We start from the raw sequence: 15333 nt of genomic DNA on the forward strand, positions 1-15333 counted from the left end.
AAAGCTTTTAATGCCTTTAAATACATTTTTGTTCATGGCTTCAAATGGACAGAGAATTATATTTTCTTCCTCCGCCACGAACCACTGACCGGTGGAGACTGGCATAAAGGGGCAGAACTGAACACAGGTAGACTGTTCAGGAGCAGGCAATGAGCTTCAGAGGACATGGGGACAATCTCGACAGTGCCACCACTGTGGCATGAGAAACCATCCCACCAGGATGAAACTCACCAAGGTCAATGGAACCCTTGCTTTGAACCTGTGTATGGAGAGGTTTTGGCTTATGCAGTGGATATTGCCATGGTAGACAGATACCTCAGATACTTCATTGAAGACTGACATCACAGCCTGTTGTGGTAGCCTTTAACCCAGGCATTCGGGAACAGAGGCAGGTGAATCCCTGTGAATTTGAGGTCAGCCTGGTCTACAAACAGAGTTCCAGGAAAACCAGGATTATACAGAGAAACCCTGTTTGCAAAACAAAACAAAACGACTCCATTCATGTCCCACTCTCTAATCCTCCTCTGTCCCAGGCAGGGAACAAAAGCATTGCTACCATAGTCTGAGCTCCCCACAAGAGGGCAGCTGTCTGGACACAAGCTCTCCAGCTTTCGTGAAGAAACACCCATTTTTGAGGCTAGCCCGGAGGCAGCATTACCTTCACTAGTCCACAATAGACTCTGGATTTTGTATCACTATAGCTCATCCTTTTACTGAGAACCAATTTCCCAGATGCTCTAACTTCGAGGAGCTTAGCGCAAGGTATGCTGGACAAGCCAGGCTGATAGGATAGGCTTTCATTCCTGGTAAGACACGTCAGGCCTAGGGAAATGCTGAAGCCAACCCAAGTATCCTTTATAATGCTTAGCACAGCCCTGACAATGTGGTGAGTGGTAGGGCCAAAAGAGACTAGTGAGAGAGAACAGACCTACCCTGTTTCCAGCTTGGTTGCCTGCAGGGTTTCCTGGGTGTAAACATTGAGTGAAAAGGTCTTGCTCGCTGTAACCAAAGTTCTACCTCCCTGAACCTCCTGGCCTCTGCCTCACTGCAGCCTCAGGGAGGCATCCACTCCTACATAACAGCATCCAGACCTTCAAAAAAGACTCCCAGGTCCCAAACATTTCTCAACTTCCCTCACAAGAGCTTAGAATCAAGCCTGCATTTTATCATCAACAGCCTCAAAAGATTAGAGTGAACCGCAGTCCTGTGAACTCCCAAGAACTGGGAGAGATGCTATCTGCCAGTCTAGAATGTTTCCTGTTCATCACTAGAAAATTACGTTCTTAGCGGAGGGTTACAAACACACACAGAGATATACATTCTTTCCTGTTGCTATGAAAACAAACAAACACCCTGGCAAAAAGCAGCTTAGGAAAGAAAAGGGTCTATTTGGCTCACAATTCCAGGTTGCTGTTCACAACCTACGGATGGGAAATCAAGGCAGAAACTTGAACAATACATCCACAGTCAAAAGCTGAGGGAGAGAAAACACAGATTTTGACTGCTTGCTCTCAGCTCGCTTTCTTCACGCTTACTTTTTTCAGGGCTCAGTCTAGAGAATGGTGCATCCGGTAGTAGGGTGGGTGTCTGTTGTTATAAAGAAAGAAAATCCCAGACATTTAGGTTTACCATAAAGACTCAGGAGCCAAATGCACCCAGCTGACCTTCCTGCTCAGCTCATGTCTTGAAGGAAAAAAGCCAAAAACTAAATGCTAAAAACCAAAAGCCCAAGGCCAAAACCTTGCTAGCTCACATGACAGCTGAGGAGAAAAAAGCCAAAAGCTCTAAGCCAAAAAACTCTTTCTTCTTCTCCACACTGTCTTAAATACCCTTTAACTCAAAGTCCCTCCTTTCTGTTAAATCTCTTGTCATCTGGTTACTTGCTCCTCTTCTTGACCTAGAGTTAACTTTATTAAATCTGGTATACAGAAAGCTCTTAGATTAAAGGTGTGTGCTAGGGCTGAACCTCACCTTAATCACCTGTTTACAATAAACAGAAAGTTCTTGGATTAAAGATGTGTGTGTTAGTGCTGAACCACAGAAAACAAAAGACAGATTTCCATAGTTCACAATCTCCAGGTTCACAATGGGATCAATATCCTGCAAAAGGTGGGTGTTTTGAACAGGAATGCCCCCCCCATAAGCTTATATATTTGAATGCTTAGTCATCAGGGAGTGGCATTACTTGAGAGGAATTAGGGGTATGGCCTTGTTGGAAGAAGTGTGTTACTAGGGGTAAGCTTTGGGTTTTCAAAAGCTCAAGCCAGTCCCAGTAACTCTCATCCATCTGCCTGTGGATCCAGATGTAGAACTCTCAATTTCTCAAGCACCACATCTGCCTGTATGTTGCCATGATACCAGCCATGATGATAATAGACTAAACCTCTGAAACTGTAAGCCAGCCCCAATTAAATGTTTTCCTTTATAAGAGTTGTTGTGAAAGTGAATAAAGTGTAATTAATAAAATAAAATTAAAAAAAAAAGTTGTTGTGGTCACCGTGCCTCATCACAGCAATAGAACACTGGCTAAGACACTAGGCCAATGAACAATCAAGGCGATCCTCCACAGACACAGGCCAACTACGCCAGAAAAATCTAAGTAGACTCCTGTCTCAGGTGATTCTAGGCTATGCCAAGTTGACAGTTAAAACTGAACAATACACACACACACAGAATTGTGGTCACATGTTCAGCTTCCTAGCTAGAGTAACAGAAGAGGAAAATATCTGAGATACCTTGAGGAAAAAAAAAAACAACTTTCAGGGATTAACAAAGAACAGTTTGAAACTAGACATAGAGCAAGGAGAAACACAAATCATCTGATAGAATTGATTAAAGAAATGTATGTTGCCTTGGACACAGAAATTTTATAACAATCAAAATTTTAAACACATACACAAGGGCCAGCAAATGGTTCAGCCTATAAAGGCACTGGCTTACTGTGAAGCCTAAAGTGCTGACCTGAGTTCAATCTCAGAAACCCACATGGTGGCAGGAGAGAAGCAACTCACCAGAGCAGTCCTCTGACTTTCATACTGCCCTGTGTGTGTCATGTGAGCACATCTGGCACCTACTGAATAAAGAAGTTTAACAGTAAAACATGTACTATACTCACAAAACAATGAGAGATACATTTGTGTCAATCGACTGTAATATGGTAGGAGTTTTGACAATTAAAATAGTCAACATAAGGAATGGAGATCAGACATCAGTAACAGTGAAACAGTATAGGTTTCTGGACAATCAAAGAAAAGGACAATGTAAGCAGATCCATAATACATTCACTGTAGAGACAATAAAATAAAACAAAAAATTAAGACAGACAAATTTGGGAGAAGAAAGAAAGCTTTGTGTGTGTTCATGTGTGTGTGTTAAAAACTGTGACAAGGATATATGCTAAGGATGGTAGATTTTGGTCACTTCTGCAAAGTAACACAGAGCTGAATTTGGGGTGACTTCATCACTGTTTTTAGAATTTTCTTCTTTTATAAACAAAGAGTGTGTATTAGTTTAGTAAAGGAAGGATGGTACAAAAACACCCTGTACTTTGCTTTCCAAACCTAGGAGCTTCTCAGTATACCTGATTCACTCCCCAGAAAAATCCAAGATGACCCATTTCCCACCAAGGAAATAGAGGGCTAGGTTTCAACCCTCAGCTTCCTCCCCCTCAACTCATACAGACAGGACAAAGCACCTGTCAACAGCTCTCATGCAAGCAACAGGGGTCCAAACCCAGGGCCACCCCCTCACTGGGGGCAGCCTCATTTCCTCTGAGATAAATCATGCAGAGGACTGGAAGGCCCCACAAATCCGTATAGCAAACATACAAGTCAAATAGCACCATTTACCCTGCAAGGGCCTCTTCAGGTTAACAAGGCGTGGGAGGAACCAGGCAACAAAACTAGCCTTGTCCAGTGAGGCTGACCTTTGCCTTTAGGCCCAGTGAGGAGCAAGTCTGTGGCCATGCCACATCACCTGCTCCCTCTGTTGGTAACCTTTCCACTACCTGGGCAGTGTCTGTGAAGGTGAGAAGGCCAACAGAGTAGAACAGGGGCCGGCAGCGCAAAGCCTCCACCACCTCTCCCTCTGGCAGCCTAGCCTCTCTCTGTTGGTGGGTCCCAGGTCAGCACTTGATGAAAACACAGTCTAGCCAGGCGCGGTAGCATAGGCCTGTAATCCCAGCACTCAGGGTGGCAGAGGCAGGAGGTCTCTGTGAGTTTGAGTCCAGTCTGGTCTACAAACTGACTCCAGGACAACCAAGGCTACAGAGAGAAACCCTGTCTTAGAAAACAAAACAAAACAAAACAAAACAGAAAAAAGAAAAAGAAAATACAATCTAACTAACCTGAGCTGGGAGCATCTATGACCAGGACCAAGCACAGCACACCCACAAGAGCCTACCCACCAAGGGCCACAACTATCCCAAAAGAAAAGGAAGCAAGTGATGCCATAGGAGTGGAGAAAGAAGAAAGGCCTTCCTATAACATGGGTTGGGGAATTGAGCAGAGAAGGGAGGAGAGAGAGATGTTTGAATGCATGTGAAGCATGTAGGTCTTCAGCAGAAAGATAGGAAACTATATTCCCCGCCCCCCCAGCGAGAGATATCATCATCATCCTCATCATCATCCTATATTTTCATTAAGGGTCTCAGTGCATTGCTCAGGCTGGCCTGGAACTCACAATCCTTTTACCCCATATTCCCAAGTGCTGAGATTAGTCATGGGTCATCATGCCCAGTAATGATTTTTTTTAAACAAAAATTGCCAAATGATTTTAAAGTTTGTCTATATGCATTATTTTCATGTAGAATAATACCCCACTGAAAGGCTGAACCACATTATATTTTTTCATTTGTTGACTGATGGACATCTGGGTTATTTCTACTTTGGGGCTGCTCTGAACAATGCTACTACAATTCTTATGCCCCCTAGTTTTGTATGCACACCTTCTTCCAGTTCTAGAATGGCTGGTCACCTGGTCATTGCAATTCAAATTTCTGAAGAATTGTGACTGGCTACAATCACAGGGTTACACCATTTTACACCACCAGCAAATCTGAGGGTCCTCATTTCTCCCCATTCTCTAGGAAGCAAGCCACTTTTAATTTAGAGTGAGCAAATTCAGAATAAAAGCAGTTACTGGGTCATAAACACACACACACACACACACACACACACACACACACCCTCCTAAACCCAGAAGGGCCGGGGAGAAAACTAGCTTGTTGCAGCCCCTTTTCTGCTACAGGGGGAGAGAGTAGGCCCTCCCTGTAGTCTACAAGGATCTTGGAGCCTGCCAGGCCAGGCTCTGTTGCTCTTGCCTGCACTTATTTCCCCTTCCAGGAACCTTTTCCATCCTGAGACTCACTGATCCCATAGTTACATTACAACCTAAGTTGGACCACACAAAACTAAGTCCCCAAGAACGAGATCAACAAATAAAGCCTCCTGACAACTTCAAACCCACCTCATAGCTCCCTTCACTGAGCCTACCCGGGGTTCTCCATAGAAGAACTAGATTGAAAACAATTACCCCAGGGAAGTACTTTTTCAATAGAATACAGTGGATAATGGAAAATTCTGAAAATAGCCTCAGCATCAATCAATAGGAGGCCAGCTAAATCAAGTGCAATGTTTTTCCAAAACACAATATTCCTTATAAAGGGGAATCTGTCCTAAGAGAGCATAATGCACACAATCTATTCACTAATGCAGAATATGCAGAGACACACTGCATGACTTTGTGTTGTGAGATGAATCGGATGTGAACAGCTCTCCAGACACACAGAGAAACCTGAAACATGCTGGGAGTTACCTCTGTGCAATGGAAAGAAACAAGTTTTCATTTTATTGATAAAATGTCTTTGCTATTTTTTACAAAACACATTAATTTCACAAAAATAAAAATTATAGAAACAAAAATAAAGTCATGTCCATCTTATTTCTTAACACCCGAACGCTGCCATGCAGCAAGACAGAACAAGACAGGGGTTACACCTGGGGGACACAGAGGAGGAATCAAACCTGCTGGGGTTGGGAACTGTTGGGTGGGGGCAGAGGATCCACACAGAGCCACAAGGGACTGGCGTGAGGAGGGCGGCTAAGGAGGACGTGGAGGCACATGAGGACTGGCAGAGTAAGGAACCAGAAGGTGCAGGTCATGGTGGCTTGAGACTGTGATCCCACAACCTGGGAAGCTAACATAAGAGAAATGCATGCTCTCGGGAAGCCTGGGCCATAATGAAAACAAACAAAATATCTGTAACTGGGCTCTAGCTGATTCTCACTGCTGCTTTAAAGGGGAGTTATGAAAATGACAAGGAGTGAGGTAGAATGAATGTGAGCTGAAAGTGGAAGTGCTGTGTGCGCGTGTGCACATGTGCATGTGAGCGTGTGTGTATGTGTGTGAGAGAGAGAGAGAGGAGAGAAAGAGTCACAGCTTTCACTATGTACACCAAGATGCAGATGTGCATGGCAAGGAAGTGGTCAAGCAAAAGTCTATGGGAGACGTCATGAAGAAAAGTGTGAAACGTTACTTCATTTATTTTCTGTGTATGGGTATTTTGCCTGCACGTATGTCTGTATACCACTGTGTGCCTAGTTCCCATGGATGCTAGAAGCAGGCATCAGATCCCCCGGAACTGGAATTACAGATAGCTGTGAGTCATCATGTGTTGGGAATCAAACCTGGATCCTCTGGAAGAGCAGCTAGTGCTCTTAACCACTGAGCCATCTCTGCAGCCCCATGTGAAAACATTAAAAGAGACTGTGCTGTACTGCCCAGCCCGGTGATTTCTTGCTTAGCTTTGAGGGTCACAAACTTCAATCAATCTCAGTTTCTGTCTGTCTCCCCCACCCCCCCGTCTCACTCACTCTGTTTGTGTGTGTGTGTGTGTCCAACTGTGTCTATCTTTCTCACTGTTTCTGTGTGTTTGTCCATTGTCTCTCTCTGTCTCTCAGTCTGTCTCACTGTTTCTGTGTGTGTGTGTGTGTGTGTGTATGTCTGTCAGTCTCCCCCCTCTGTTGCTCTCTGTCCCTGTCTGTCTCTCTATGTGTGTGTGTCTCTCTCTGTGTGTCTCTGTTTCTTTCTCTGTATCTCTCATTGCTGGCACTCTTTCTAATGAGAGACTGTGGGAAAGAAAGATGATATTCCAACACCCACACACAAACTAAGTACTCAAATCATGCTTCGTTTGGGAGATGGGGAGTCGGTTTGTACTTGTGACTGATGATATCACAGGTGAACATGGACCTCACTGTGCAATCCTGGACAGCCTTCTACTTCAGCTGAGATTAGAAACACAAGACACTATATCTGGAAGATTTTCCCTCATAATACTTTTAAATATCACTTTTCCCCCCATTAAAGGGAATGAAGGACTACTTGGAAAAATAAATGCTTACACTGGAGGCTAAAGAAAAACTATAAAATGAGCCTGGGATGGCTGGTAGGTCAGAGACTAAGGTGACAAAATAATACAGGAGATGCGTCAAAAGGATAGAGAAGTAAGCTTGGAAGGACCAAATGGGCTATAAAACAAAGAGTAAAAGAGGGGGGAGAAGAGAGGGTAAAAGGAAGCAAAGTAACTACAGTTGAGAAGCCTAGGAACACTAGCTTTTGAGTGGCCAAGGAGAACAACATCAGGAACAGGCCAAAACCTAGCCACAAACCAATCAACAAGGTTCCAAAAGGCTTTTCTCATAGTCACCAAAGGTGGACAGACCAAATCAAGCCATGAAGTGAGACAGACCCAAAACAAGGGCCTCCTATAAGACAGCTGGTCTGTAACCTTCAACAGTATCCAGGTTGTGAAAGTCAAGCAAGGTCTTAAGAGTCGAAGGAGACCAGAGAGCAAAAGAAGGATACAGTGTAGTACTTCCTTGTGAACCAGGTCCCTTACTAAGAAAACACATCCTTAAGGGGACTAGAGGGATGAGGCAGAAGGAATGGGAGATAGAAAATGGTGAATGAGGGGTGGAGGAGGTGATCAATTTGCATGGGCAAAAATGTCAAAAGGAAAATCAATATGCTGTACAATTGATAAGTGCTTTAAAAGGACTCATTGCTGGCAGAGATGGATGGGGTCCGTTGCTTAGATGGTGATAGTGAGTTGATGCTGACATTAGCAGTTCTGTCACAGAGTAGAATATCCTTGTTTGTAAGAAATATACATTAGTGTATTAGGGTGATGAGGTATCAATCACACTGGTAAATATTATCTTGGGTGCAGGGCAAGGGTTCAACTAGTACATTAGCAAGCCATTCTACAGACTTATAATAGTTTCATAATAATTATTTTTTAAAAAACTCAAAAATGAGCAGAAAGCAATGAGGACATTTATGCTAGATGGACAGGTGAGTTTAGACCAAGCACAACAGTATTTTCACGAGAACCCATGATTCTGCTCTCTATCCCTTGGGAACTAAAAAACGGGAAGAAATTTTTCCTTTGAAGCCTCAAATTTCTCAGCCCCAACCCATCTCTCATAAGCCCTTTCCACATACACCTCTAGACTCCAAGATCTAGGCTAGGAGAACTTGCCAACAAAACACAGAAAACACAACTGGCAAACTGCTACTCAGGCTTCTGTCAGTTGGGCAAGGAAAAGAGAGCACATTGAGCTCTAACAGGAGGAAGAAAGGCCACATCCTACCCAATACGATGACATGAGAACCACTCATTTGGCCTTTGTATAGGGGCTCTTCTCCTTGCAACCTGCTTTCCACCTGTGATGTCACATGACCTGCAATCCAAATGAGCCACAGGCCTCCTGTGTCCTATTATACCCTAAGGTGCATGCCTCAAAGCACACCGAACTTGGTAGCACATGAAATACTCATAATAACAGGCAATTGTGTGACTATGTGAGTAGTCTGTCTTCCTCATAGGGCTACAGCTTCTACCAGAGCAAGGCAGTTTGTTTGCCGATATTCAGGTTCCTCAATGGAAACAGACTTCCCAGAAACACTTGTAAATGGTCACACAAATGAACAATTTGGTAAGAGTTTGGATGGCTGGGTGGATGGGTGAGTGAGTGACTAGATGGAGGGTCAGTTACACAGGCAGATTGGGAAGGGAAGTAGCAGACTTTGGCCTGCCCCTGGCTGTGTAGTCCTACCTGTTGCTGCTGGGCCCGGAGGTCCCCTATCTCCTTCTGGTCCTCTTCCCTGAGCCGCTTCATGTCCTCCCAGGACTGCTGCAGTAGATTCCGCTCCCGCAGCAGCTTCCCGTTCTCCCGTCTCAGCATGTCTACGTCATCCTTCAGCTGAGTCTGGTCACACAGGAGCCGGCTGTGGAGGGTGCTGAAACCCCACAGAAACACTTAGCTCTGACCAATTTTTTCCCCACACCCCATCTCCAGGTACCATGGGCCCCAAGTCCCCAAAGAGATCAAGACAGTGGCCATAGGAGCCAGGCCAGCAACACTCGGAGGGAGGCAAAACCCAGAGAGCAAGTAAACTCCAAAAAGACTGAACCCCAGTTCTGAAAACCCCAACACCAAAAGGGATACAAATATCTCCAAGGAAAGGAGATAGCCCCAACCTGTGCCTGTATGCCCTGGGGCCTAGAGAAACATGGCAGATAGAGGGTAAGTACCCTCTGAGTTAGGTCAGGAGCCCCAAGGAGAGAATACCCAATCTGCCCATCCCATGAGAATAGGCTGTAGTTAAGCCCCAAGCCAAGATCCAGGTCTTGGACTGCATGACCTCTGCTGCCTGTCTTAAATCTCTCTCTCTCTCTCTCTCTCTCTCTCTGTCTCTCTGTCTCTCTGTCTCTCTCTCTCTCTGTCTCTCTCTCTCTCTCCCTCTCTTTTTTAAATCTACAAGCTTCTAGGCTATCAAGATAATGCTGGGAGGGGATAACAGTCTCTTTCATATGTAGCAAAACTAAGTCCAAAATGCACAAGTCCTCTCACAGAAGAAAGACTGCTTGCTAAGTGGCAGGCACACAAGGCTAGAACCAGAGCCCCAGACTCTCCTGTCCAGAAACTAAGAAGGGCAGAAGGTGGCTACTCCACAAGTGCTGGGGCCTCTCCCAGCACAACACTCACTGATAGAAGTCTGTCTCCTTGGCCACCTCCTCGCACCTCTTCAAGGCGTTGGTGTGTTGGTTCTGTAAGCTCTGCAGGTCCGACATGGCCCGCACACACTGGATCTTTAGCCTCTCATAATCAGGATTCAGCCTGTGGTAGGGCCTGGCCCCAGGAGCAAAGAACCCCATGAGCACAGGCCTCAAGGATCATTTGAACTCAGGCTGGGTCCTGGACTACCCCAGCCCAGGGGATGCCACAATCCTTGCTGCTATGTACTGCGACCTCCTGGTGTTTATGAAACTTGTTATCCTGGCTTCAGGTGGCAGAGGCAGGGGTACAAATGGAGGGAGCCATGGCTTCATGAGCTCCCCCAGTAAGCCTGGAGGGGCAGAGTAGCTCTCTATGTTCCCGGGAGTCTAGGCCACAGCTCTGGGCTCACCATAAACTGTAATGATGTCCCCTGCCTTCAGAACAGGGGTTGTCCATTCTAGGTGGCTATTACAACACCGATGCCCAGAGCACAGTCAGCATACCCAGGGAGGACAGCCAATACCAGGACAGCTTTATAAACTCCCCAGGGGATTCCATACGGTGCCTAGGTGAGCACAGGGCACAAAAGCCACTTTGCTTATAAGGGGCTCCAAGGCTTCAGCACTGGCATTACATGAAAACTAAGAGGCAAGTAAATCCTCAGGCCCTGCCACAGAAACCCAACTCCCAGAATCGAGGGAAAGGAGGGAAACTGCATCCTGCTCTTCGGTAGGCTCTCTAGGGAATGCTGGTGCATGGTTCCCTACAGAAGGCTGAGCCAAAGCTTTCGCAATGGGTACAGATACTAAAACTCCCAAAAATATTTTCTTCAACACAAAAAGATGCCATGTAAAATGTACCTTTATAAGATGCCTATAGGCCAAGAACAACACATAGGTTTACAAACCGCAGAAAGGTCCAGCCAGCTTTGCAGCAGACTGTGGTCTTCAGAGAATTATGCAGGTTGGGGTCTTCAGGGAGACAGTGTATGTGTGTGCACACCTATGAGCACATACACATGCAAATATGGGCCCAGCAGTGGGATGCAGCAGAATGAGGGTACAGAGGAAAGCTTACTCTCTCAGCACTGAAAGCACAGGACCAGAGAGCAACAGTTGAAAGTTTCAGGTACCCTATAATCCACTAGCAAGCACCAAGTAACCAGGCCCCTCCAACTGCCACCAGAAGCACCTACCGCACAATCACCTGTGAGGCAAATACCACTGGTAAGGGCGCTGGCCTAGATGCTCTACCACAAACTCACAACACAGCGGGGCTCTCAAGGAAGCTACCACTTCTCAGGGTTCCCTCAGATGCATGATGGGAATACAGAGGCTCTTATTTTCACTTGGAGAAGGCATAAGACATACAGAGAGAGAAAGAGAAAGGGAATGGAAGAGAGAGAGAACACTGCACCCACCCAGGCTTAAGGTTCTGCACCTGGGTAGCATCCCAAGGTGAGGCTTGGATAAGGGGACACCTTGGAGATGAAACCTCCAGAAACCATGGAGCTAAGGGGAAGTGTCTCCAGATGACACAGTAGTGTCAGGACAGTCATTGGGGAGCTGGGACAATGACTACCTTTTGTCAAAAGTGGCTCCATGGGTGGCGAAGGCCAGGCGCTTGCGAAGCTCGTTCCTCTCACGAGTCATCAGCCGTAGCTGAATGGAGAGGTTCTCCACCTTGTCGTTGGCCTGCTGCTCGGTGAGGAGGGGTGGTGGAGATGATGCCTTCCCAGTGGTCCCTGTGGGTAGGTAAGCACAAGTGAACATGCACTTGGGTGCATTCCCAAAGTGCCAGCATTGTTCTGACATCTTGGCTTATTCAGCTACTCATGAAGCAGTGATGAGCCCTAAGTCTTCCCACTGCATGGCACCAAATGGGACCAGTCCCCACCAGCTGCTGCAGGAACACCACTCCTACATAGTAGGTTCCACTGCAATTTCTCTTCACAGATGAAGTTGGCACCAGGGTCTACACCATCAAAAAATAATAACAACAACAAAAAAAAAAGAAAACAAACACATATTTTCTAATGCTCTTAGGATTCTCCAACCATAAATTTATTTTTGTTGCTACTTCGTAACTATAATTATGCTACTCAGCAGTGTCTCAGTTCCTAAGATCAGATCACCAAGAACATATGTTTTCTGATGGTTGTGACCCACAGGTTGAGAACTGCTAGTGTAGACCATCTGGTCCTGGCCAAGGACCCTGAGCATTCCCACTCTCTCCCCAGCATGGATTTCACATCTCTAGAATGGAATTGTTTGGGGCACTAATCTTTGCCTGCCTTGGACATCTGGACATGCTCTCTATCACCCACATGACAAAGAAGGCAGGACAGACCACTCTGGGCCCCAAGCAGAGGCCCAAGGACAAGAGCACACTTGGAGCAAAGTGAATACCCCAAGGATCAGGGCAGCTGCCCAAGGCTGGGACCCACAAACCATGTCTCCATCCTCTTTCATTATGGCTAGATATGCCACTCAGTTTCTACTGCTGATCTACTGCCTCTGGACCTGCCCAAGCCAGCCCAGGCAAGCTGGCTTGGAGAAGGCTGGCAGTTATAGCTTATGTGATGTAGGTAAATCCTGAGGCATGCCTTCTTCACCTGTGCTCAAAACCAAAAACAAACAAATGCCTTACATTTTATGAAGGATGACAATCACAGATGACTATGAAAAGATCCAAACAGATCTCTAAGAATCCAGACAAAACACTTCACCCCAACTGTCCCCAGAAGAATTACGATGGCCCTTTTATAGTTAAGCTAATCAGTATGTTCACCTGACACCTCACCTAACTCTTGGAGACCCAGGGTGGGGTCAGAGGAGCTCACAGCATCCATCTCAATTTGGGGATGTCGTCAGGGAGGCTGAGTCATCCCAGAGGTCTGACCCTTGTCTCCCCAGTGCACCCAGACATGCAAAGATAATATCATTCACCTTCTATCTGTGGGGACCAAACAAACCCCTTCTAATCCTTGTTGTCTGATGGCTCATACAAACCAAATGCCAATTAAATAAAAAGTGAGCCTTGCACCTTCCAGGGGCTCCAGGGGTCAGAGGGAACTGAATTTGTCATGGTATGAGGAGGAGCCCTAGGGCTGGCTGGCCAGATGGACTAGACTAACTGGCAAGCTTCAGGCCAGTAAGACCCTTCCTCAAATAAGGTAGAAGGAAGCACAGCAAAGGCTATCCTCTGGCTTCTACACACATACCCTTACACATGCACAGGCATTCATGCATAAACATATCCATTTTTACTTATTTTTAATATTTTTCAGTATTATTCCCATGCTCTCCAGCGCTGGAGAACGTGCTGAGGATGGGGCAGCCCTACAGCGCAATGCTCACCCAGAATCCCCCAAACCTACACGACCAGATTATCCTCCAACAAGAATACGTGTGTCCCAGTAGCAAGAGGAAGCCCAGACCAGGACTATGGGCACAATAGCCACATGCTGTTAAGTGTGAGCAGTGGAACGGCAGTGAGCAAGGCATGAAGCAGAACCCATTCTCTGCCCACTAATCAGCTTCTCTACCACCATACACTGCTGAGGATCAGTGGGCAGCTAGGCAGCGGGGTAGGCAACTGGCCGTGGGCTCTTTGCCTCTGGCTCCCTCAGGCTTATTCATGCAGGCTGCATGTTTGACTTCAGATTCCTTGAGCCTGTGGTATCAGAAGCCAAGTAGAAAACTAGCACTAGCCAAAAGCAGGGGGATGGTCAAGTGACATTCCTGACAGCTCTAGGCCCTGGCTGCTGAAGATGGTACCAGGCAGGGAAAGAATATGGTCACCAGGCTCACCAAGCCAGTCTTATAGGCAGCCCAGGACCACCCAGAGCTGGCAGGAAAGACCTGGTCCTTCTCCTGAGCAACTGCTTCTTGCAGCTCCTGAGCTCCACTGGAGAATGCATACCACCCACAGCTGCTGACACAGCAGCCTAAGGGAACACAATTAGCAAACACATGCATGCATACACACACATACACACCTCCTAGTGGTTCTGCTGTAATGTTTGGGCATCAGGTAGTTATTTATATCTAAAAGAATGCCTTCTGGGTGAAATTCAAATGCTCCTACTGGTCTCTATCCTGAAGTAGGTGAAAGCAGGGTCTCTCAGAACAGCAGCTGCAGCCTTGCCACTTACAGGCTCTCTGGCTGGACAAACTAACAGAACCCTCCACTCAGAGTCTGCTCGTCAGGATTCACTGGACCTTCCCCAGAACCATGCTTTTCTTGCTGTATTCCACAGGGACTGAAGGCCAGCTTCCTTCTGCCTCCCTCAGGTCTTTCTGTGTTCTCTGTTCTCTCAGTGTATGCAGCAGGCATGGCCTTGCGAACATGCTCACAAGTAATCCTTACTTCCTGCAAGAGGAAAAGCTGTCCCCACAAGACTAGGTAACATCATAAATGTGAGAATGTTAAGGTTTTCCCCAGGATACAAAAGACACAGGGGCTGGAGATGTAGCCTGACTGATAAAGAACTTGCACAAGGCCCTGTGTTCGACCCCAGTACTGCAGAAACCAGTGTCATAGAGTATACCTGTGATCCTAGCATTACAGTGCGGGAGTCAGAAGGATCACAATTGCTAGGTCATCCTATAATAAATTCAAGGCCAGACTGAGCTGTATGAGGCCCTGTCTCAAAAGAAAAAAATATAGATAGACAGACAGACAGACAGATAGATAGATAGATAGATAGATAGATAGATAGATAGATAGACAGACAGACAGACAGACAGACAGACAGATCGATAAAGGCTGTCTAGGGAAGAAACTGCTGAGATCACGGGAATACTCCTTGCCTCTCTCCTTGACTCCTCCCCCAACAGAAGGGAAATTACCCTTTCAGGAACCTTCCCTGGAACACAAAAAATCCCTCAGCTTCTCTCCCTCCCACAAGCCAGAGATCCATCTCTCTCGTACAAGAGAAACCACCCACTACTTCCATCTGCAAGAAACTCTAACTAGGAGTGTCTCCTCCCCTCCCTAAAGCTTCTCTACTTACTCAAGATACAAAAGACTACTGCAGAATTGGGTCAGGATGCATGGGGAGAAGAAACAGAAGCACAGGAGTGCACTCCAGAAGCTTCTCAGAGCTGGTTGCAATGAGGATGGTGGTCCTCAGAGAAGCCACGTGCCAAGCTGATGAAAATTACCCTCCAAGAGGCCTCAGTAGAAGGACACTATAGCTACCATGATGTTAACAAAGGAAGCTTTTCCAGTAGCTATGAAAAAAAACAAAAATAAACAAACAAGC

The 15333-nt window shown here is 46.2% G+C and overlaps 1 protein-coding gene across 5 annotated transcripts in view; it reads right to left on the bottom strand.

The window, feature by feature from the left end:
• The window catches only part of Dlg5 (discs large MAGUK scaffold protein 5), a 111300-nt gene that overhangs the window by 50763 nt on the left and 45204 nt on the right, over positions 1-15333 (bottom strand). For 4 of the 5 annotated variants that reach the window (XM_060382152.1, XM_060382151.1, XM_060382154.1 and 1 more), the window contains exons 3-5: positions 11646-11808; positions 10053-10196; positions 9120-9303 (exon numbers count right to left, since the gene is read on the bottom strand). In XM_060382152.1, the coding sequence (XP_060238135.1) occupies positions 9120-9303; positions 10053-10196; positions 11646-11808 (491 nt within the window). The remainder of the gene's footprint in view (positions 1-9119; positions 9304-10052; positions 10197-11645; positions 11809-15333) is intronic. The other variant, XM_060382153.1, reaches the window with a different exon arrangement.

This window comes from Meriones unguiculatus, chromosome 4 (genome assembly GCF_030254825.1).
Source record: "Meriones unguiculatus strain TT.TT164.6M chromosome 4, Bangor_MerUng_6.1, whole genome shotgun sequence".
NCBI classification, from domain to species: Eukaryota; Metazoa; Chordata; class Mammalia; order Rodentia; family Muridae; genus Meriones; species Meriones unguiculatus.